General features: G+C 44.7%; 1 protein-coding gene and 1 non-coding gene across 2 annotated transcripts in view; both read right to left on the bottom strand.

Moving 5' to 3' along the window:
• Positions 1–25,781, bottom strand: part of LOC124556333 (sodium-dependent transporter bedraggled) — a 446,423-nt gene that overhangs the window by 387,570 nt on the left and 33,072 nt on the right. Inside the window, exon 3 of the mRNA XM_047130303.1 lies at positions 19,660–20,117. Coding sequence (XP_046986259.1) covers positions 19,660–20,117 — 458 coding nt within the window. The remainder of the gene's footprint in view (positions 1–19,659; positions 20,118–25,781) is intronic.
• Positions 16,314–16,388, bottom strand: Trnat-ugu. Its single transcript has one exon. It is a non-coding gene; the product is annotated as a tRNA-Thr (tRNA).

Genomic DNA, 25,781 nt, shown 5'->3' with positions numbered 1-25,781 from the left:
TGTACAGAATTCGGTAATTTTCCCATCTGTCAACACCTTTCTTTAGGAGTGGAATTATTATATTCTTCTTGAAGTCTGAGGGTATTTCGCCCGTCTCATACATCTTGCTCACCAGATGGTAGAGTTTTGTTAGGACTGGCCCTCCCAAGGCTGTCAGTAGTTCTAATGGAATGTTGTCTACTCCCGGGGCCTTGTTTCAACTCAGGTCTTTCAGTGCTCTGTTAAACTCTTCACGCAGTATCGTATCTCCCATTTCATCTTCATCCTCTTCCATTTTCATAATATTGTCCTCAAGTACATCGTCCTTGTATAGACCCTCTATATACTCCTTCCACCTTTCTGCTTTCCCTTCTTTGCTTAGAATAAAGTCAACATCGATAATAGATAAATTATCGTCTTGTCGAATTTTGAAGCTCTTATTGTCGCTTTTACCCGTCTATGCAGAATAACTCAGTTTCTCATAGTACCACCTCGTGCAAAAAGGTTAATGTTTCTCTAGCCTTTTGTTGGCCAAGTAGAATCTAAGGAAGATGCAAGAAAGATGACAGCAAGGCTTGCACAAGGCGAAATGGCTTCCCACAAAACTAAATGGTTGCCAGCATTCAAAAAGAATCTCGCGACATTAAGCATTAGTGACCCATTAAAAGAGCACCATGCTCGGTGTGGAGCGCTGTAAAAAATTTACAACAGCTAGCAGCCGGGCGAGTGGCGTTTATGTGACAGACTGCCGCACGTAATCAGCGCGGGAACACTGGGCGTCGTGGAGACGTTACAGAATGGCAGAAAGGAGCTGCCGTGCTCCTACGTGCCCATCACCACTCCGTCAATGAAAGTTCCCAATTTTTCCGGTGTATCGACACTCGCAGCTACGTAACACGGCCTAACAACAGTGGTCGTAAAAACATCCTAACCGACAGCTAGTGGAGAGAGTGACACGAATTGTCAATCACTACCGGTTTCAAATCCGACAAGTGGCCATTTGTCTCTTTTCAAACGACGCGAGGCTGTACCGCTGGCCAAGAGAGGCGTTTAATCTGCAGTGCGTTCGTGCCGGAGAGGGCTTTTCATGTCAGGTTACCCTGAATATCAACTAGGATGTATACTTCGGCGATCTCGGTGACCAGGTATTGTTCTCTCCTCGTCATTAGCACGGCGTGGCATTTCCAGTCTTCCGAGATGACAACTGACTTATTCACATGAAGTGCTGAGTGCTACTGACAAGGGATTTCAAAAATGGCTCTGAGCACTATGGGACTCAACTGCTGAGGTCATAAGTCCCATAGAACTTAGAACTACTTAAACCTAACTAACCTAAGGACAACACACACATCCATATCCGAGGCAGGATTCGAACCTGCGACCGTAGCGGTCGCGCGGTTCCAGACTGTAGCGCCAGAACCGCTCGGCCACCAGTGGACAAGGGATTTCAGATCTATTCCGTATTTCTGGATTTCCGGAAGGCTTTCGACACTACCACACAAGCGGCTCGTAGTGAAATTGCGTGCTTATGGAATATCGTCTCAGTTATGTGACTGGATCTGTGATTTCCTGTCAGAGAGGTCACAGTTTGTAGTAACTGACGGAAAGTCATCGAGTAAAACAGAAGTGATTTCAGGTGTTCCCCAAGGTTAGAGTTATATGCCCTTTGCTGTTCCTTATCCACATAAACGATTTGGGAGACAATCTGAGCAGCCGTCTGCGGTTGCTTGCAGGTGACGCTATCGTTTATCGACTAATAAAGTCATCAGAAGATCAAAACAAACTACAAAACGATTTAGAAGAAATATCGAAATGGTGCGTAAAGTGGCAGTTGACCTTAAATAACGAAAAGTGTGAAGTCATCCCCTTGAATGCCAAAAAGAACGCATTAAACTTCGGTTACACGATAAATCAGTCTAATCTAAAAGCCGTAAATTCAACTAAATAGCTAGGAATTACAATTACGAACAATTTAAATTGGAAGGAACACACAGAAAATGTTGTGGGGAAGGCTAACCAAAGACTGCGTTTCATTAGCAGGACACTAAGAAAATGTAACAGACCTACTAAGGAGACTACCTACACTACGCTTGTCCGTCCTCTTTTAGAATACTGTTTCGCCGTGTGGGATCCTGAATAGATAGGACTGACTGGGCACATCGAAAAAGTTCAAAGAAAGGCAGCACGTTTTGTATTATCGCGAAATATGCGAGAGAGTGTCACAGAAATGATACAGGATTTGGTATGGACATCATTAAAAGAAAGGCGTTTTTCGTTGCAACGGAATCTTCTCACGAAATTTCAATCACCAATTTTCTCCTCCGAATTCGAAAATATTTTGTTGACGCCAACCTACTTAGGGAGGAACGATCACGAAGATAAAATAAGGGAAATCAGAGCTAGTACGGAAAGATATAGGTGTTCATTCTTCCCGCGCGCTATACGAGATTGGAATAATAGAGAATTGTGAATGTGGTTCGATGAACCCTCTGCCAGGCACTTAAATGTGATTTGCAGAGTATCCATGTAGATGTAGATGAACAGGAATGTGAGCACACAATAGCAATTTGACGAAAACACAGCCACCCTATCGCACTCGGAGGGGGTTTTCAATCCCATGTAAATGTTCCGAGCAGCGATTACAACGTAGCCGTGCGGGGTCTGTGTGGGTATGGCATACCTGAATTCCTCGCCTAATCGAGGTTATCATGAAGGCTACAGGTGTGCTACACCGTATCTCTTAGGGTTGATTACATTTTCGTCCGGTGTGTTCATAATCCTTTAGACCAGAAGAAGATCCACGAAATAGCACAGCTCTGTATGGTGCTAAGCTTGACCCGCCGGGGAGACAGAAATTGAGTGATAATAGCCTTTGAAATGTGCTGCTACAGGAGAAGAGATGGCTTCAGGGAATAGGGAATGAAGACTTCCTTGAGCGAGTCAACGAAAAAAAATGAGTAGTAAAGAACATAATGAATCGAGCAGACAGACTGGATGGAACGTGTTAGCATTCTCGTTGCTGAAAAATGCAGTTTAAAGGGTCGTGGTAGAAGAAAAACCGTAGGCGCAGTCATACAGGTGAGTATACGGGGTGTAATTAAATTCCCTTTACAGGCTTTGAGGACTGGTCCCTTACACTTAAACGAGAAAAAAATGCCTAGTAAACACGAGCACTAAAATGCATCCCTTAAGCTATGAGCACTTCATCATCGCTACTGTGGAACACCATTCTTCTACCGAATAAGTGCTCGTAGCTCTTAAGGTATGCCTGTTAGAGGTCATGTTTACTAAGCATTTTTTCTTTTTTTGGTATAAGGAAGCCGTCCTCAAAATCTGTAAAGGGAATTTAGTTGCACCAGTATAAGGCAGGTCGTTGATATTGCAGGACGTAGGAGCTACGCTAAAACGAAGAGAATAGTCGGCAAGTAGCAGGGCTGCAGAATCGCATAGAACCAACCTTAGTGTTTATGATCCAAGCGATATAACCTACATAGGGACAATGGCAAGTACGTTACACATGTCCCTTCTCGCTAGGACCATTGCACAAGAAGAGTGGCGCATTGTCAGAAGAGAGGTTTCCTGCGGACAGAGTTCTGCTGCGGTACGGATAAGAGTTGCGGCACAGTGTGCGACTGAAATGGTGCGCCAACTGGATACGTACTGAACATTTGAAGCACGCGGTATGGTAAGATTCTTGTGGGCAAAACGTCTAAATTGCAGACGGATTCACCGTGAAACTCTGGTGATATATCGACAAAATAAAGCGTCGCGTACAGGCGTTAGTGAAATGGTGACACCAATGTGACCAGGAGAGGGTGTTGCTGCTCGGTAAGTCCAGATGTTGCTCCACGCGATTTCCATCTTCTATGTAAGATGAAAGAACTGTGGGAAACCGATGAGGACGTTCCCACAGCGGTTCTCGAAATGCTCCGTGACCGATGAGCAGATTTATATCGTAGAGGTAGTGGATGGTTGGTAGAAGGTTCCGACCGTTGTTTACAGACACTTGGTGACTACGCTGAAAAATAGTGTGATTTGTCTGAGTCACCTTGAAGTGCAGTGTAACATTCAATAAAAGTTACTTGGTCTGCCATAATAATGTGTAACTTACATTCTGAAGTACCCTCGCAAATGCCTTCTTAAAGGATCTCACTTCACTTTTGTAAAAATATGGCTGACATCAATCGGCTGATTTGTGGCAAATCCCACGATGCGCACATAGATCCAATACGCAAACACTTTAAAATATTTTATTCTGTGTATCTCAGCGCATTAAAACGTGACAGTACGCACTCCACTTTTGTACATCACTTCAACGATAAAAAAACACCACGGAAACAATGCTGCAACTGATCGGAAATTCCTCACAGACAGTAACGGTCTGCAGTAAAAAATAAAACAAGAGGCAAATTTCCACATACAAAGAGCTGAAATACGACAGACAAAAACTTCATACAGTGCACAAAAGATACTCTCTCTCTCTCTTTCTCTCACTCACACACACACACACACACACACACACACACACACACACACACACAAAAGCCATCACATATGACATGACAAACTATGCACACTCGGTTGAAAAATCAGTTATCCCCACACTGGACACATTCAACACGATTACCAAGTAAAAGCAGTAGCATAACATCGCTCTGTCAGTGTGATGCTTGTCTTCGCCCACTACTTTTATTGACGCACACTTACGAAACACGGTAACAGCGAAACACTAGTTAAAGAGAGGCGAAAAACTCACCACATGCAACACACAGACGAACCACAAAAAGTGAAAAACTTGAGTTCAGAATATCGTCAACTGCTACTCTATAAAACGCTCTGAAAAGTCCAGATACTGATCATGAGTAACGGCACCAACTACTTTTCGTTATATTGTAGGTGAAATGATATCAGGTGATAAATATATAACATTTCACAGATACAAGTGTTAACTGCTGCATTTCAAAGAGCGCATTCCCATCAAAAGCTGACGGACTGGTTAGCTTCAGGCGTAAGATAATCACATACAAAGCCAAACGACTCTATCCCATATTTTTACTGAAATAAAGCGAGAGGCACTGAAGATGGCAGACAGGTGTCGAAGTACATCTTGAAAACAAAAGCAAATAACATAATTTTGCAGAGGGTGGTATTATAAAAAACAATATAAATAGTGTATTTCGCTTGTAGCCAGCCCATTCGTTGAGAGGCCAATCATATTTGTGTTATTTATCACATGTTATTTTATTTACGATTAACATTCATACGATTTAATGATGCATCTAAAGATACGCATACGGTAACGCCACACTGGAAAAAGAAAAAAAAAAGCAGCTCGACACGGCAACCGCGAACATCACCTTATGATATTTTTCAGTGTTATTCCACCCGTTTCACCACACATCCCATTAAATTTGTTGAAAATTCGCAGCGCAGGCATAAAAAATTGTATGTAAAGGAAGCAAAGGACGTTCAGAGATTGCTGCAACAGTTCACCAGCCGTTGGAGGGATACATTATTAATTAGAGTCGCACTTAAATGAAAGTAAATGGAGTTTCTTACAGTTCAGTGATGCAAATTCTGCTCCATGCAATCACTTCCGCTGCAATGCATTAGAACCATTAACTAAAGAGCAACAGGAACACTACTGCTGTCACCAGGATGCTGCGGGTTCGAGCCATGTACGGCCACGGATATGGGTTTTTGTTATGTGCCTTTACCGTGTCCATATGTTACAGTTGCAGGATGTCAACATATGTATGATCATCATAGACGTAAATGTGTTAACTAACAGAATCAATGGAGCTACATAGCATGAACGCGAAATTAAAATTTTTCTATAACTGTGATTAATATCGTACTGTATTTCTTCACAGAAAGCTTAAAAAAAAAGACTGACCTTTGTTTTACTTTAGAGCTACAAAATTTACATTTAATCATGACAAGTGAAAGTCGAAGGCACTGCAGCCAAATGATTCAGAATCTTTATATTAACCCCACAATTGTAATAGCCACTAGAAAGCAGTTAACATGAGAGAGGCTTTAAGCAGGCAGAATGGACTATAGGCCCTATCTCCGTCGTTATTTTCCATTTTCATAGATAACTTGACCAGAATGTCTTCTGAGAATCAAATTATGAGAATCACAGACTGTAGCTGTTCCTGCGCGGCACTTAAAACGTCTGTCAGCTGTAAACATAGCGTTGGTGCGCAACGGTTTCTCTCTCTCGGCACACAGGGATTTCACGAATAAAAATTTGATTGTTGTAGATGTTCCTATTATATGCATTAACTCACTCGCACAAAGCAACTGTGGGGAAATTACACTTACGTATTATGCGCGTGTCGATTATCAGCATTATTAGTATCCACTACTCCTGGAAACAAGGCTGCGAAAGAGGCAATGCGCCGAACGCAGCGAAGACAAAGAAGGAAGCGACGTACAGAAAGTAGCGAACGTAGCTTTGGCACGTACCGTAAGTATGAAGAACATGTGAGCGGGTCGTGAGTGAGAAGAATAGCTGCAGACGTGCCCACTGCTAGTAGTGCAGGACAAGCCAGAGATAAGATAAGATTCAACAACGCGCAGTAAAACTATAAAACCAAAGCTACGGTAAGCTACAGACGACTTATTTCAATACAAGCAACCGCTCTCCTATTTCACCACAAGGTTACCACAGTTCACCGAGGCTCTAATGGTCTGGCGTCCACGTTGAGGTGGACTTTTGTTCGATATTTGACCAACAAAATTTAGATTCCGCGTAACTTTCTTCTCGCTCTGTGTGTGTGTAATCCGTTCAGAATTCTTCCGAAAATTATGAAATTTCAAACGAGACAGATATTGGAGCTAACCTTTGATATTTTTTATTTCTCTTATTGTTGTTGTTGTTGTGGTCTTCAGTCCTGAGACTGGTTTGATGCAGCTCTCCATGCTACTCTATCCTGTGCAAGCTTCTTCATCTCCCAGTACTTACTGCAACCTACATCCTTCTGAATCTGCTTAGTGTATTCATCTCTTGGTCTCCCTCTACGATTTTTACCCTCCACGCTGCCCTCCAATGCTAAATTTGTGATCCCTTGATGCCTCAAAACATGTCCTACCAACCGATCCCTTCTTCTAGTCAAGGTGTGCCACAAACTTCTCTTCTCCCCAATCCTATTCAATACCTCCTCATTAGTTACGTGATCTACCCACCTTATCTTCAGCATTCTTCTGTAGCACCACATTTCGAAAGCTTCTATTCTCTTCTTGTCCAAACTAGTTATCGTCCATGTTTCACTTCCATACATGGCTACACTCCATACAAATACTTTCAGAAACGACTTCCTGACACTTAAATCTATACTCGATGTTAACAAATTTCTCTTCTTCAGAAACGCTTTCCTTACCATTGCCAGTCTACATTTTATATCCTCTCTACTTCGACCATCATCAGTTATTTTGCTCCCCAAATAGCAGAACTCCTTTACTATTTTAAGTGTCTCATTTCCTAATCTAATTCCCTCAGGATCACCCGATTTAATTTGACTACATTCCATTATCCTCGTTTTGCTTTTGTTGATGTTCATCTTATATCCTCCTTTCAAGACACTGTCCATTCCGTTCAACTGCTCTTCCAAGTCCTTTGCTGTCTCTGACAGAATTACAATGTCATCGGCGAACCTCAAAGTTTTTACTTCTTCTCCATGAATTTTAATACCTACTCCGAATATTTCTTTTGTTTCCTTTGCTGCTTGCTCAATATACAGATTGAATAACATCGGGGACAGGCTACAACCCTGTCTCACTCCTTTCCCAACCACTGCTTCCCTTTCATGCCCCTCAACTCTTATAACTGGCATCTGGTTTCTGTACAAATTGTAAATAGCCTTTCGCTCCCTGTATTTTACCCCTGCCACCTTCAGAATTTGAAAGAAAGTATTCCAGTTAACATTGTCAAAAGCTTTCTCTAAGTCTACAAATGCTAGAAACGTAGGTTTGCCATTTCTCTTATTTCTTGACGTTATCTCGTTTTCACTGAAGGACACAAATCTAATGAGGCTTTATTGATCAAGGAATTGTCACATGTTCCTGTGGACAGAAACCTTTCCTCACACTCGCCCGGACAGCCGTGCGCATTAAAAGCGCCAATTTTCGGGATAAGGAGGTATGCCAGCCTTGGTTCAAATCTGCCCAGCAGATTAATGATGAACGCCACTGTGTCGGCCAGGCTGGATGTGATTTTTAGGCTGTTTCCCACATCCAACTATGTGAATACTGGGCTAGTATCCATGTCCCACCTTAGATACGCGTTACGCAAATCTCCAGAAAACTTTCTCACATTTGCACACAGAATTTTCGCTAGACACAGACAAATGGGATACACTAATTTAGTCCTGGGGGGAGGTTGGTTGGTTGGTTGGTTTGGGGAAGGAGACCAGACAGCGTGGTCATCGGTCTCATCGGATTAGGGAAGGATGGGGAAGGAAGTCGGCCGTGCCCTTTCAGAGGAACCATCCCGGCATTTGCCTGGTCCTGGGGGGAGGGGGGAGCGAAAACGAGACTGATGACCTTACACATTTAGTCTCCTAAAGCTCATAATCAGCAGCAGCAGCCTTTCCTGACACAACAACGTGAATTTAATGTACATCAGTGTCGGCAAGACTTGACGCGAGGACAGTGTGCTGCCCACGTGGGGGCAGAGGCTCTGCCTGTATCGCCACTACTTGGGTTTGCTCGGCCCTTCTCGGTATATCGCGACATTTCATTTAGCAGTGCGATGCCGCTTTCTTCCAGAATTTGGTGCGGCTCATATTGGTCGGCACAGCTTTCTTCGACTCAGCATAATCGTGATATAAACGGTTTATCCTTCGCCATTTGTTACTGGTGCAAAGTACTTTCACAGGTCTGGTGTCTGCTTGCACAAAAGGAGGCAGTCTAGTGATGTATCGCCGCAATGCTTTAAAAATGAATGGGAGTCGCAGAGGAGAACGATTCTCAATATCTATCATGTACTCGCATAATCGACGTGCACCGCAAATTTGCTACGAAACGGCACTACAACTCCACGCAGAAACAATTTAAAGATTTAGTTGACGATGAAAGTGCTAAAAATTATGGCGATTGCCAGACGATTTTTACAAGACTCACTGTTCTGTACTTTTTGTTAAATATGCAGGCAAGGAACACGTGATCGATTTGCTAGTGTGAATAGTAAATTTTCTGAAGTCATACATGTATCTTCAGTTGCAACAGTTTTCGATGGTATGAACGAAGAGTGTGGAGGCGTTCTGTATTACAGCAAAGTACCGAAGTACCCTTGTTAAGTGAAAGGACATGTTTAGAACGAGTTTTCGATTTATGACACACTATTGTTGAATTTCTCAAGGAAGAAAGAAAACAAGAACGAAAATAAAGACGACCCGGAGAGAGTTTCACACCTTGCATTTTAATCAGAGTTGACTGCAGACTGCGCTCAGTAGGACGTTGCAAGGCTAAAAGCAAGTTATTTCTGATAACGTGATGGAAGTGTACGCAATTAAAAAGAAAATCACATTGTGGAAGGAAGAACTCCTGACAAGGAACACCATATATTTCCTTAAGTTCTCTGGCATTAAAAAAAATGTGAACTGTGAACAGCCCATTGTGGCGTTGAACGAATTCCAGGAATACCATAGTAAACGTTTGAAGACACTGCCAATCTTACATCTGTTTTTGAGCTATTTCCGAGACTGTTTGCCGTTCCAGTTGAAAGCACTCCTGGGCATCCGCAGATGGACCTGGTCGATCTGCAGTGTAATTCCCATTTAAAAGACATAACTCTCCAAGAGTTCTATATTGTTTCCCTTGGGAAGAGTTTCCACATCTTCGTAATGAGATTACAAACATGATATCAATGTTGTACCCAACGTATGTGCGCAAAACGCGTTTTTAGATTTATAAAACTAAATATGTCACGATTACAGGCAACCTGAGTGACGAAAATCTGCGAAAGTGCCTGTGTATGTCGAAATACCGACAATTTGTGTCAGATATAAATTTTATAGTGTCTTCAGTGCGCCAAAATTTATTAAATAATACTGAAAAATAGTTCTCTTCGTGATCTATGTTGTTGAGAAATATGAAATACGAAAAAAAGGTTCAAATGGCTCTGAGCACTATGGGACTTAACATCTGAGGTCATCAGTCCCCAAGAACTTAGAACTATTTAAACCTAACTAACCTAGGGACATCACACACATCCATGCCCGAGGCAGGATTCGAACCTGCGACCGTAGCAGTCGCGCCGAAATAGGAAAAAAGCCGCATGCGCACTTGCCAGTTTCCCCCAGACAGCGTAGCGTGGTAGATTCAATTTCAATCTTGTGGTAAGTTCCTATGGGACCAAACGGCAGAGGTATCGGTTCCTAGCCGGCCGATGTGGCCGAGCGGTTCTAGGCACTTCAGTCTGGAACCGCGCGATCGCTACGTTCGCAGGTTCGAATCCTGCCTCGGGCATGGATGTGTGTGATGTCCTTATGTTAGTTAGGTTTAAGTAGTTCTAAGTTCTAGGGGACTGATGACCTTAGATGTTACGTCCCATAGTGCTCAGAGCCATTTGAGCCATCTTCGGTTCCTAGGCTTATACTCTTCTTAATCTAGCTTAAACTAACGCTAAGGACAAAACACCCACACACACACACACACACACACACACACACACACACACACACACACACATGCCCGAGGGAGGACTCGAACCTCCGACGTGGGGAGCCGCGCGAACCGTGGCAAGCGCCTTATACCACGCGGCAACCCCCCACGCCAGCGTGGTTTATTGGGGGAGGCGTGCACAGCACCACACATAAGTTGAGTTCTCGCCGTCCATCATCTACGTCTACAGGGTGAAACCGAACTTGAGCGACAAAATTGCGAAAGTTTTTCAGGGATACATTCCGAGTATTTTTCTATAAGGCACCCACGAACTCCGGTGGCTCATCACAATTTATTCATTTTGTTTTGCCAGCTAAGAAAATATCTGCACAACATTGAAAAAGCCTGTAGCATTAAATCACAAAACGTGCAACACCAAACACAAAGAAGCGTGACAGCCTTTAGACAGATGTAAAAGAATTGTAACATCGTTGCTGCCGCTGCGCGAGCAGCGTAGCACTGTCGTTTCATTGCATTAAGTGGTGCTTATCTGCCAACCTACACACACTCCTGCATATCACTGTTAACAGTGCCAAAACACAAACCCGAACAGTGTAGAATGCAATAGAAAATACCGTGAGTGAATGGAACAAATTTGTTTCGAAGGAAGACACACAGCGCAAATCGTCCACATTTGCACTGTTGTGGTGATATTTTCAGTGCAATACAAATACAAAATGAGTGTGAGAAATCAAACGACATGCAATTGGTCTGTAACGAGCCACTGGTGATTAGTAGTTCCTCGACCGAAAATACTCAGAAAATATCAGTGAACAATATACGAGATATGTCAGTGGAGTTTGGGTTCTCTTGGTGTTTTGTGGAATGTTTTTCGGGTACCACTACAGTTTCTTACGAATTGCAGACTTTGCTGTTACCGCGCTTTTTCCAGTATCTGTATCGGTGAAGAAGTTTTATTTCTCCCAATATAGCAGCAGAAAGAGCACAACAGCCCACAGTCAGTGATGCAGTCACAGACGCAGACACACTCGACAGTTACTGTCTCATTAGGAAGGGAGAGGATATGTCTCATCAGTATCTGCTTCACCCATGCCCAGTTCTCGGAAGGAAATGCGCTTCACCTGCTACAGAATCGGGATGAATGTCCCGAGGGATTATTTACATCTACGTATATACTTCACAAGCCATTGTACAGTGCGTGCGTTGTTTTAGGCGTTACGTTAAAGTAAGAGATCTTCAAATAAAGAACAAATATGTCAATCTCAAAATTTATTTTAAAAGGTAAGCGGAAACAAATCGTCTTAATTTCTTAGACTATAAGCATCTACGCTCTGCCAATCACTATGGAATGCGCGGTACGCCGGCCGAAGTGGCCGAGCGGTTCTAGGCGCTTCAGTCTGGAACCGCGCGACCGCTACGGTCGCAGGTTCGAATCCTGCCTCGGGCATGGATGTGTGTGATGTCCTTAGGTTAGTTAGGTTTAAGTAGTTCTAAGTTCTAGGGGACTGATGACCTCAGCTGTTAAGTCGCATAGTGCTCAGAACCATTTGAACCAATGCGCGGTACAGGATACTTCCTTAGTGTTTCTTCCCATTCACTTTATGCTCGAGGTTAAGAAAGGATGATTACTTCCACGCTTCTGTGTGCGCTGCTATTATTCTGAATTTTCGTTACCCTTTCTAAGGAAATGACATACAGTGGCTAAATAAAATCTACAGATTACGCCTGGAAAATCGTTTACAAGGATTTTCGAAGCAGATTTCTACACGATATTCGGAATATTTCTTTGAGCGTTCCAGGACAGGTTTCTCTATTACTCTCCCCTAGCTATGAAAGCTTGGAAATCATCCTGCACTTCTTAATACACGATTTATTTCCCCTGTTAGCCCAGACTGATCACGCATACATGAGCAGGACTCTCGCACACTCCATATAAGTCTTTTCTAAGAAATTGCTTTGGTAGGAAATTTACGGTTGCCTAATATTCACTTATAAATACAAGCCCACTTGCTTTAACTGCGACTAACTCACCGAAAGAGGTGGCACAGTGATTATTCTGGATCAGATGGGTTTAAATCTCCATCCAGCCATTCGAATTTAGGTTTCCGTGGTTCCTTAAGCCTCTTAAAGTCAAACACAGAAGTGGTTAATTTGATACGACCGTCTTCCTTCCCCAGTCGGAACTTCGCTAGGTCTCTGTGGATCTCGTCGACGGTCTTTGAAACCTAATCTTCCGATTTAATTTTGTAAATGTGTTCATGTAATCGTTTCATTTCGTCATACAGTTTTCTCTCCGGTATTTGTATGTCATGGAGGAGAAAAAATTTTAGTGACTGGAAAGAAACGACAAACGGAGTCCTACGGGGCCCAATTTTGGTTCCACAACTATTCCTTAAGGATACGAATTGCCTTCTACTTAATACACTTAAAGCAGACGCCGAAAGCGAGACACGCGCAAGTGAAGTCGCTGTATATTTTCCGACAACCAGTACAGCCAGTCTTCCTACCACACTCCATCACCACGTGAAGCGAAAAGAAACACTGATATGCACACCGTAAAAAAAATAATAATTCCCAGAAAAGTTCACGCTAATAACATGTCACATCGACTCTAGCCTTAATGGCTTCAGTTAGGCGGGGAAGGGAATCAGCAAGTTCCTTCAGTTACAATACTGTCGGTCCGCAGCTCGTGGTCGTGCGGTAGCGTTCTCCCTTCCCGCGCCCGGGTTCCCGGGTTCGATTCCCGGCGGGGTCAGGGATTTTCTCTGCCTCGTGACGACTGGGTGTTGTGTGATGTCCTTAGGTTAGTTAGGTTTAAGTAGTTCTAAGTTCTAGGGGACTGATGACCATAGATGTTAAGTCCCATAGTGCTCAGAGCCATTTGAACCTTTTTTTTTCGTATTTCATATTTCTCAACAACATAGATCACGAAGAGAACTATTTTTTAGTATTATTTAATAAATTTTGGCGCATTGAAGACATTATAAAATTTATATCTGACACAAATTGTCGGTATTTTGACAGACACAGGCAGTTTCGCAGATTTTCGTCACTCAGGTTGCCTGTAATCGTGACATATTTAGTTTTATAAATCTAAAAAAGCGTTTTGCGCACGTATGTTGGGTACAACATTGATATCCTGTTTGTAATCTCATTACGAAGATGTGGCAACTCTTCCCAAGGGAAACAATATAGAACTCTTGGAGAGTTATGTCTTTTAAATGGGAATTACACTGCAGATCGACCAGGTCAACAATACTGTCGTCGTAAATTGCAGAACGATGAAACAGACGTGTGATAACAATGAAATTTGTTCCACAGATAAGAGACAGGACATCTGCAAATGATTAGAATCACCGAAAGGAACATGTAGTTTGAGCCTGAGTGTTCAGTACGAAGTGGAGCTGACACGGGCAGCAATCAAAGCCTCTGTATGTCGCGTCACGGATTCGAGGAGGGGCTGGATATGCTAAAGAAGAACACAATGCTACGTAGTTTGTAAGCGTGTTGACAAAACAATGGCAGTGGTTACAGGAGAACCCCAAAGAGCAAGTTGCCGACAGACGTTCTCTACATGTTAGATGGGCGAAGTGTCAGGCGGACGTGCCAGGGAACCAGCGGTATCCGACATCCTTCGAAGGAGGCTCGCACATTCCTCGCCACGTGCGGCCAGGCTCTGTCCTGGCGTGTGGAACTGCCTGCAGGAGGGGCAGTGACTGGGGAACCAAAAACCCATTCACGTATCGGCTGAAGCTCAGATTCACACACCAGGTACGAGGCGAGATCGTATGTTTTAGTCACTGGTGCCCCAAACCATCACACTTGGCTTTTGCCCACTATGCCGCTCAGCAGTGGCGTCTGTCCGACAGTGTTCACCACGGTAAGGTCTAATGTGTACGCGGCCATTACTGTAGGACAAGCTGAAGAGGGGTTCGTCGGAAAACACAACATTCAACCACTCAACGTGGCCGGCCGGAGTGCCCGTGCGGTTCTAAGCGCTACAGTCTGGAACCGAGCGACCGCTACGGTCGCAGGTTCGAATCCTGCCTCGGGCATGGATGTGTGTGATGCCCTTAGGGTAGTTAGGTTTAAGTAGTTCTAAGTTGTAGGCGACTGATGACCTCAGAAGTTAAGTCGCATAGTGCTCAGAGCCATTTGAACTATTTGAACCACTCAACGTGCCAGTGACGGCGTTCACATGCCCACTGTAATCTGAAGCGTCGGTGCTTTCTGGTCAGTGGAAGCCGACGCGTAACATCAGTTCGGTCCTAAGCAGTAGGAATCGAACCGTCGACACAAATATGTCCAAAAACATCGAGCCAACACTGTGGACGAAACGGTTCTGTCGGTTACGGTTGGACGCATAAATGGTGGTCATCCCGCTCGGTGGCCACATTGTCTACCGTCTTCTATCCACTGCTTCCACACTCGCATCACTGTTGTAGCAACGTGCACTGTACAAGCCGCAGTGTCACTGCAAAAAATGGTTCAAATTGCTCTGAGCACTATGGGACTTAACATCTGAGGTCATCAGTCCCCTAGCCTTAGAACTACTTAAACCTAACTAACCTAAGCACATCACACCTATCCATGCCCGAGGCAGGATTCGAACCTGCGACCGTAGTGGTCGCGCGGTTCCAGACTGTAGCGCCTGGAACCGCTCGGCCACCCCGGCCGGCAGTGTCACTGTATAATGAACCCGTTTCCCGGAGTCTAATCATTCTGCCACGTTCGATATCATTCACATGCTGATACAGCGCATTTTGACGTCGGCGAGGCATAACGACTCATACTTGCGCATTTCTACGTCGTTTGACGGCTCTTCACCGACTGAGCGCGACCTAACATTGACCTGCTTGGTCACACGAAAGAGGGGGCTACTGAGCCTACGTCACACCATTTATCTGCAATCTTAATCGCTTTGTTCTACACATCCTCCTATTTTGGAGTGAGTTCGGCTATTCTATCTGAGTTAGCCGCACGGTCTACGGGCGTCTTGCCACGGTTCGGGCGTCTCCCCCCGTCGGAGGTTCGAGTCCTCCCTCGGGCATGAGTGTGTGTGTGTGTGTGTGGGGTATCCTTATCGTAGGTTAGTTTAAGTTCGATTAAGTAGCGTGTAAGGCCAGTGACCGAAGACCTCAGCAGTTTCGTCCCATAGTCCTTACCACAAATTATTCTTTCAGAGTATCGTAATTTTCACAATATTTCAAATCCAGCTGAAATCACTCACTGATAATTAGATTCTGTGAAGCTAGCAAAATGCGGGAATGTCGATTGCTACGTTTCGCAATGGGTTTAGAACAGTCCCACACATTTTGTGTGACTTCGAGACCGAGTGATTTAGCAATACGACAGCGTGTCTGAGTGCTCGTCAAAGCAGGCAAGTATGCGTGCCCCTTACGAACACAGCTGCTGTCATTTTGGAAGACAGGAGTGTCCACACCACACTTATCATGAAGACTTAGAAGACAGGACAACACTCGGTCGCCAAGTATGTTGGAATAAACATACTGGTTCGTGCAAGCGTAGGCTTCCACGGCCTTTGTCACAGTCATAAAATTCTTCTGGGTTTGTGAACGCATTGTCGATGTGTAAAACTTCCGAAGTTTCGGCTACTATTGCAGGTACGATATTAGAATTATATATTAATACCTTCATCTGCTGACGGGCGTTAATATAAATCAACGGAGAGAGGTGAAAATGTGTGCCCTGACCGGGACTCGAACCCGGGATCTCCTGCTTACATGGCAGACGCTCTATCCATCTGAGCCACCAAGGGCACAGAGGATAGTGCGACTGCAGGGACTATCTCGCGCACGCCCCCCGCGAGACTCACATTCTCACCTTATAATGTCCACACATTACATTCGTAGTGTCCCTGCCCAACATACTCATTACTCCTGGAAGACATTCTTGCCAAATCCCGTAAGAGTTCGGGTATTATGTGTGCATCGCACAGAAGAGGAAGGTCATGGCTGGTATTGTCAGAACTATATACTTTTATGGATATCGTGTCTGTCCTTTCGGACATGTCCGAGAAAACAGACACCATATCCATATAAGTATACTATTGCAAGTGGCCTTCCTCAGGTGTGGCTTTCCCTCAGGTGTGGCTTTCAATAGCTGTTACAAAAGGAATACCCTCGGGAAGGCCACTTGCAGTAGTAGCCGAAACCTCGGAAGTTTTACATGTCGACAATGCGATCACAGATCCAGAAGAATTTTATTGATGCTGGTTCATGTTGACGGTAGCCTGAGTAAGCTGGCTCAAGTGGCGGACTTGACTCCTTATATAATTTCAAAAAGAAGCAAAACTGCGACTCGTCGGTAGACACCATACTCTTCAATCGGTTACCGTCCAGTTTCTGCGTTGTTTGGCCAACTGAAGATGTGCAGCTTCATGTACTGTTACGACCAATGACGTCCTGCGAGGAGCCCCATTTCAAATGTCCCTAGCATACAGTTCTGTTCTCAATGTTTACTTGGAAACCGATTGAGATGAACCTGAATCAGTGGCAGCAGCAGTGCTTGTCGGGTTTGAAGGCGTGTGCGTGACAAGGTGTGCCACTCTCTACAGCTCTTCGTCTTGCGCTAGTCCACTCTACTACGGGCTTCTATGTCGCAATTTTATTTTATTTGACTTCGCAGCCGGATGCCCTACCTGTCGACGCAGTCATGTGCGCTACCTCTCTGTCAACTGCGTAAATTTTGTTCCCGTTTGGTCGTATTTTAAATGTTTGTGTATCGAATTTTCTGGTGGGAAATTGGGGACTAGCCCAGCATTTACCTACGCCACAGTCGTGAATCCGGCACGGACTGGATCTCGTGGCTGAGATTCCCAGCGCGCTGGGCGTTACGCAATACGAGCATGTCCCGCCCTATTTTAACGACCACTAATGTTACGCCGTGTTACGTGGTTGCGGGTGCTACAGTATCCCTCGTAACAGGCAGCTACAGTCACGGGCACGATAGCTCCTCTACACGACTCTGCATGTCTCCACACACACGTACCTTACAGCTGTGACTGCTTACGTGATACTGGACACGTACACCACGTCACTTATATGAGCGGTACACCACCTGGTACCAGTTGCAAACCATCTACAGCGCACCAAGCGACCCGTTTGAACTTTTATGAAACTGACTAATACTTTGTTTGGTCATATATAGACCAATAAAAAGTAGCTCCTTCCACAGGCTGCAGCAAATGCAGCTCAGTAGGGCGCTCCTAGCGGCTGTCAATAAATAAAACTAAAAATAGCCACTGTGTTTACTGACGTCCGAATACTACTCCTGGTTTCTGTCTGGAGTTTGTTCAGTTCCATTCGTCTTCATTTTTCGGTTGATAGTTCCTTGCCTATGCATTGGTCGAACTCACTTCTTTTCTCTTGCAGCTCATTTATCATGGGTCGGATGTTTCTTTCCATCATAGGTTTTCTCTCGAGCTGAGTGTTAAAACGGATCCAGACTTTAATTGGCCTATTGTCTCTACCTGTGTTGAATCGATTTATGACTGAGACGTCTGAGCACATTCGGCTGTTCGATGTGAGGATGTAATCTTATTCATTCTTAACTGTGCCGTCGGGGCTTCTACAGATCTAATTTCTTTTCGGAACTTACTTGTAAAATGTATTAATTCAGTAGAAACGTTCTTTGCTAAGAAAATTCATCAATTGTCCTCTCGGGTTTCGCGCTAAAAGTCCAAAATTTCCATTGAAGAGATGGTCTTCTGTGAACTTTACTCCAGGCTAGAGGATGTTTTCTATGGCAGTGTATATTCTTCTGAATTGTAATTTCTTGGATGTTATAGTAAAGCGATGTACTACTCACCGAAGTAAAAAATTACTATTATTACATTCAAATACTTTATATATTTTATGGAAATACCCAGTTAATTATTATTATATTAATAACATTTTTTTATGCTGTTATTGTTATTAAAATAGTACACATTTTCGCGGATGATGCTGTAGTATACAGAGAAGTTGCAGCAGTAGATAATTGCAGCGAAATGCAGGAAGATCTGCAGCGGATAGGGCGATAGGCACTTGGTGCAGGGAGTGGCAACTGACCCTTAACATAGACAAATGTAATGTATTGCGAATACATAGAAAGAAGGATCCTTTATTGTATGATTATATGATAGCGGAACAAACACTGGTAGTAGTTACTTCTGTAAAATATCTGGGAGTACGGAACGATTTGAAGTGGAATGATCATATAAAATTACTTGTTGGTAGGGCGGGTGCCAGGTTGAGATTCATTGGGTGAGTCAATAGAAAATTTAGTCCATCAACAAAGGAGGTGGCTTACAAACACTCGTTCGACCTATACTTGAGTATTGCTCATCAGTGTGGGATCCGTACCAGGTCGGGTTGCCAGAGGAGATAGAGAAGATCCAAAGAAGAGCGGCGCCTTTCGTCACAGGGTTATTTGGTAAGCGTTACGGAGATATTTAGCAAACTCAAGTGGCAGACTTTGCAAGAGAGGCGCGCTGCATCGCGATGTAGCTTGCTGTCCAGGTTTCGAGAGGGTACGATTCTGGATGAGGTATCGAATACATTGCTTCCCCCTACTTATACCTCCCGAGGAGATCACGAATGTAAAATTATAGAGATTCGAGCGCGCACGGAGGCTTTCCGGCAGTCGTTCTTCCCGCAAACCATACGCGACTGGAGCAGGAAAGGAAGGTAATGACAGTGGTACGTAAAGTGCCCTCCGCCACACACCGATGGGTGGCTTGCGGAGTATACATGTAGATGTAGATTTCAGGCACGTTTAAGTAGGGGTAACGGGAAGGGGACGGGGTGGAGGAAACTACGTTAAAGAAATGTGATCCATCGCTAGCACCAACCCTTAGATCTGTACCCGAATGGCGGTGACTCGACACAGCACCACGTCTCCACTACAACTCCGTCATATTCCAGTTCAGTGTGGATGGTGCCTTAGGTTCTAGAAGAGGTCTTAGCCCACACTAGATGACTGTGCACGATTAGTCCTGTAGGGATGGTGGGCGTGTCGCTTACCTCGGGAGAGTGTGGCGAGAAGTACCAGGGCAGGTGATCGGCGTCGGGCCGCGAGATGTCGACGTAGCGCAGGTCTGGCTCGGTGTCCTCGAAGCCGAGGTTGACCTCGCCGGGGGACCAGCGGCGGCTGCCGCTGCTGGCGACGGAGGCCGCGTCCTCCGCCAGCGCGCCCACGCAGCTCCCGCCATGTTCCTCGCCCAAGCTGGCCACAGCTTCCTCGTATATCGTATCGCTAGCCTCCGCAAGCGACGCGTCGGACAGGTTGTCCCGGTCGTCGGCGCTGCATTCGTCGACTACGACTTGCGTGATCTCGGTTGCGGCGTGCGCCAGGGCCACCTCGCCCGACTCCCCGCCGGCTGCGTCCTCTGTCTGCCAGACGTCGTGGAAACAGCCCTCCGGCTGGTGTCGCGGCTCTGCCGGCAGCAGGCACACCTGCGCGTTGCACGCCGGGAGGTCCGCCTCGGCGTCTGCGTCGGCGTCGACCTGCAGGCGCAGCGGCGGCGGCACCTCGGTGCGGCGGCGTGGCGACTGCGCCTGCGAATCCAGTCCGCACCTCCCGCCTTCCTTGCGCCTCAGACGCGCAGGCGCCGACAGCCGCTCAGACCGCACCTGCAAAACACGTACACTCTACCTGAAATGCTGTTCCAGTTATAAAAAATTATATTGATAACATGAAAAACTTCGGTAACGAATTCCATTGCCTGGAAATATTGTGACGACTGTGGGGAGTGTCGACAATATTCTTGACAGTCTCTCGCATGTTGCACAGACTAAAGAGGTCGACTTCGTAACGAGGCGAAAGAGCATTATTATTGGAGTCAAGCGAATTGTACAAACTGTTGCCGGCATTTTGGGATGTCAGCGCAAATGAGTGCAAAAACAGACGTGTTACGAATGATGATATTGATAACATGAAAAACTTCGTCGGTAACGTATTCCGTTGCCTGAAAATATTGTGACGACTGTGGGGAGTGTCGACAATATTCTTGACAGTCTTTCGCATGCTGCACAGACTGAAGAGGTCGACTTCGTAACGAGACGAAAGAGCATTATTATTGGAGTCAAACGAATTGCACAAACTGTTGCCGGCATTTTGGGATATCAGCGCAAATGAGTGCTGATGATATTGATAACATGAAAAACTTCGGTAACGTATTCCGCTGCCTGGAAATATTGTGAAGACTGTGGGGCGTGTCGACAATATTCTTGACAGTCCCTCGCATGCTGCACAGACTGAAGAGGTCGACACCGTAACGAGACGAAAGAGCATTATTATTGGAGTCACACGAATTGTACAAACTGTTGCTGGCATTGTGGGATGTCAGCGCAAATGAGTACAAAAACAGACGTGTTACTGTAAGTAGGCTGTTCAGGTTTTTATGTTGGTAACGTCATGTAGAGTTCTGTATGAAAATCACTGGCTGTGCTGTGTGCAGACTGTGGCTGGTTGGCATTGTTGGAATATTCTCTATTGTAGTGTAGGGTAGTTGGATGTGAACAGCGCGTAGCGTTGCGCAGTTGGAGGTGAGCCGCCAGCAGTGGTGGATGTGGGGAGAGAGATGGCAGAATTTTGAAATCGGGTGACCTGGACGTGTGTCCATCAGAAAGAGTAAATTTGTAATACTGTATATCATGAACTTATATATATATATATATATATATATATATATATATATATATATATATGATGACTTTTGAATATTATTAAGGTAAATACATTGTTTGTTCTCTATCAAAATCTTTCATTTGCTAACTATGCCTATGAGTAGTTAGTGCCTTCAGTAATTAGAATCTTTTATTTAGCTGGCAGTATTGGCGCTCGCTGTATTGCAGTAGTTCGAGTAACGAAGATTTTTGTGAGGTAAGTGATTCATGAAATGTATAGGTTATTGTTAGTCAGGACCATTCTTTTGTAGGGATTATTGAAAGTCAGATTGCGTTGCGTTAAAAATATTGTATGTCAATTTAGTGTTGATCAGAATAAGTAAAGAGAGAAATCTCTGAGTACGTTCAGTTCTGTTCAGCTGTTTGAAAATCAAATAACGTAAAGGGTTAACCAGTACAGAAAGTGATAAATTTTTCTAAGGGGACGTTTCATTACGAATGATGAATCGTATGACTTATTGCTCGGAAAATATAGGATACGCCCTCGAAGAAAAATGTCCTCAAAACAGTCAGTTCGTGCGAAGATACGAATGAAAGTACGAGTATATATACATATACACTGAAAACCCAAAGAAATTGGTACACCCGCTAAATATCGTATAGGACCCTCGCGAGCACATAGAAGTGCCACAAGGTGTGGACTCGACTAATGTCTGAAGTTTTGCTGGAGGGAAATGACACCATGAATACTGCAGGGCTGTCCATAAATCCGTTAGAGTACGAGAGGGTGGAGATTTCTTCTGAAGAGCTCGTTCCAAGGCATCCCATTACCCTCAATAGTGTTGGTGTCTGGGTAGTTTGGTGGCCAGCGGAAGTGTTTAAACTCAGAAGAGTGTTCCTGGAGGCACTCTGTAGCAATTCTGGACGTGAGGGGTGTCGCATTGCTCTGCTGGAACTGCCGAAGTGTGTCTCAATGCACAATGGACACGAATGGATGCAGGCGATCGCATAGGATGCTGCGGCGGCGCGGTTCCTTTCTTCCTTTTTACCAGCACCTACCTGTCAACTCGTTGCAGCAAATCACCAGTAGGAAAGCTGTGCAGAAACCTACCGTACTGCAACTCGCACCAGGCTGCATACAACGTAACTATTCTAAGAATTGGGAAAAGGTCTTAATTTGAATGAAAAGTGAAAATACTGGCAACATTCCGGTATACTCTGAAGTGAGAATTACACGTTCACTGCCAAGCCCGAGCTAATCGTAACACAATCATACACAAACCCTTTCATTCACGTTAACAGCTAGCCGCTGTGACCGAGCGGCTCTAGACGCTTCAGTCCGGAACCGCGCTGCTGCTACGGTCGCAGGCTCGAATCCTGCCTTGGGCATGGATGTGTGAGATGTCCTGAGGTTAGTTAGGTTTAAGTAGTTCTAAGTCTAGGGGACAGATGACCTCAGATGTTAAGTCCCATAGTGCTCAGGGCCATTTGAGCCAAACCTGGCAACGACTTGATGCTAACGCATTTCCCGAAATCTGAACAGCTACTAAGCCCGGATTGTTCTTAAATGAAAATGCTCGCCACTCTATTAAGTTTATCGGTAAAAATGGGAATGAGCGTACGGCATTGTGGGCAGGGAGTCCCCCATTCGGGGAAGTTCGGCCGCCGAGGGCAAGTACTTATTGCATTCGACACCACATTGGGCGACTTGCGCATCGTAGAGGGGGATGAAATGATGATGACGACAACACAACACCCAGTCCCTGAGCGGAGAAAATTTCCTACCCCAGCCGGGAATAGAACACGGGCCCCTTGGCGTGACATTCCGCGGCGCTGACCACTCTTTTCTTTTTATTGATCTCATTTTGTGCGTTACTGTTCGTTGCATTTGTTCGGGGCGGACGTCTCTTCAAATCCGTTCACGCTCATCGTTGATCGTTCACTCAGTTTTTTTTATTACAGAGGGCAGCTAACCCTCTGACCGAACACCCTGAGCTCAGTTAACGGGGGCGTACAAGTTTATCGGTGTCTAATGCACTCAAGTTTTTAGTCACGGATCTGCTCAATATGCCACGCGGAGTTACCTCGTACACAAAATTGCTTAAAATATCCTTACTGTCTAAAAAACAGAACTTCTAAAACAAAAAAACCTCACCGGAATAAATATGCCTCTACTTTAAAGCACTTTTGAGGTATGTAGCATAACTAAAACCGGCAAATTATAACTTCCTTCGAAGCTCATACTACACACGACCGTACCGTTGAAAGGCTGGGCTCCGACTACTTACACTGCTGTAAGCAAGAGAAAAGACCGGCGAAGAATAGTCCGTTCTGACTGGTCAGTTTTCTGTAAGGCCAATAGAAAAACATTATTCTCCCACGTTAGTCCGCACTTTTCATGGCTAACCAATCAACAAATAACACACATTCCAACTGTACTTTCTCCCGAAATAAATAGTTAACATTCTGATATTTTGCTTATATTTTACGTTATTAACTACGAGGGTTAGAACTTAAATATTGGCAACTATTTATTCACAACCGACGATACAAAAGAGTTACATGTTTGCACCTGTTACTGTCATTCAAAGTAGTCACCAGCGTTGAGTAGAACCCGTTGTCAGCGATGTGAAAGGCGTAGTATACTGTTAACAGAGCCTGTTCTGTTGATGGCGCGAATGGTGATTCTCGTGTACGACTGTGATGGTGTTATCCTAACGCATTGCGTTCCTGTTGTGTCCCATCGCTCGCGCGCCGACTACAGCTCCACGTTAAAACTCAACTCACTCAAATCTTGATAACCTGCTATTGTCGCAGCAGTAACCAATCTAACAACTGCGCCAGACATTTGTTGTCTTATAGGTTCACTGTCATCGATCATCTGCCATACAGCCCCGACTAGGCCCCGTCTTAATATCATCTGTTTCAAAACTTGCCCTTCGAGGCCTTTACTTTGATAGTGACGAAGCGGTGCAGCCAGAGGCGAGGTTGTGGCTACGTTAACAAAGTCAAACATTCTACAGTGACAATATCAATAAATTGGTCTCTCGTATGGAGAAATGTTATCAATAAACTGGTCTCTCGTTGGGAGAAATATGTTCGTCGCCAGGAATACTACATTCAGAAACAAATATGTTGAGATGAAGAATAAAGATGTAGAATGTTAATGAAGTCTGTTTTATTTAAAAATATAAAGCTTTAAGAGTTTTCAAATAAAATATTCGGAGGGCTTCCTTTACAGCACGCCTTCATATCAAATGCTGGACCACCAAAACACAAAAAGTTATCATAATATTTTTTTCTCCGTTCAACCACAGTTCTCTCAGTAAGTTTTCTCGAATATCATTAGCGCTCCTTCAATCAATTTTTCATCCACATTTCTTTTCGGCTTGCAACACATTTGAGCAAATATCATCGTATCGTTATTCGTGCAGAATATTAGTGACATTGTAATTCACAATAGTGTTGAGTGGTCCAGGCAGAACGTCAGTAATATTGTACAATATTATATTGCCCGTCTAGTCCGGAGAGCTGCTTGAACTCGCTCCCCCTACCCGCTGCTGCCAACAGCTGCTGTGCAGTTGACAGCCCCGCGGCGCGTTGGCAGAGTGATTCCGAGAAAAAAAGGGCGGAATATGGAAACCCGGTGCAAGGAACACGTGGGTGTTTTAACCGACAGTATGAACTGAACCCGCATGTGTTAACACCAGAAGCACGGGAAGCCAGCTAGAGACGTCGTCCACTACCGCCGTTATTTCGACAGAAGCACACCCTCCCATTTTCAAAGGATCACTGCATCAAGTAAGCACTGTGTAAGGGAACTAAAACCTCGGCCGGCCGATGTGGACGAGCGCTTCTAGGCGCTACAGTCTGGAACCGCGCGACCGCTACGGTCGCAGGTTCGAATCCTGCGTCGGGCATGGATGTGTGTGATGTCCGTAGGTTAATTAGGTTTAAGTAGTTCTAACTTCTAGGGGACTGATTACCTCAGAAGTTAAGTCCCATAGTGCTCAGAGCCATTTTATTTTTCTTGCAGAGAAAGTCCGGAAACACAACTCTCTCTCTCTCTCTCTCTCTCTCTGGCGCCGCACCCCGACGTCACAGGTTGTCGATAGTGAAATTAATAATCAACGTGTGAGGTAGCATTAACAAGGAGAGAGCGGGATTCGATGCAGAATTTAAACAAAGACCACCATCTCCATATATAAGGTTACTTGCTAATTTAAAGCCGTGCGGGATTAGCCGAGCGGTCTGAGGGCGCTACAGTCATGGACTATGCGGCTGGTCCCGGCGGAGGTTCGAGTCCTCCCTCAGCAATGTGTGTGTGTTTGTCCTTAGGATAATTTAGGTTAGGCAGTGTATAAGCTTAGGGACTGATGACCTTAGCAGCTAAGTCCCATAAGATTTCACACACATTTGAACATTTTTTGCTGATTTAATTTAAACCGCTTGCTTAATAACACTACCCCAATAGCTGGAAGTGCATGCCAGAATGTCCGTGTTGTTATGTTCCATGGGATGTTTTGCAATGGCGGATTGTCT

Source organism: Schistocerca americana, chromosome X, assembly GCF_021461395.2.
Source record: "Schistocerca americana isolate TAMUIC-IGC-003095 chromosome X, iqSchAmer2.1, whole genome shotgun sequence".
Taxonomy (NCBI): domain Eukaryota; kingdom Metazoa; phylum Arthropoda; class Insecta; order Orthoptera; family Acrididae; genus Schistocerca; species Schistocerca americana.
The sequence above is the reverse complement of the archived record's forward strand: the minus strand, read 5'-3'. Positions and strand labels throughout refer to the sequence as shown.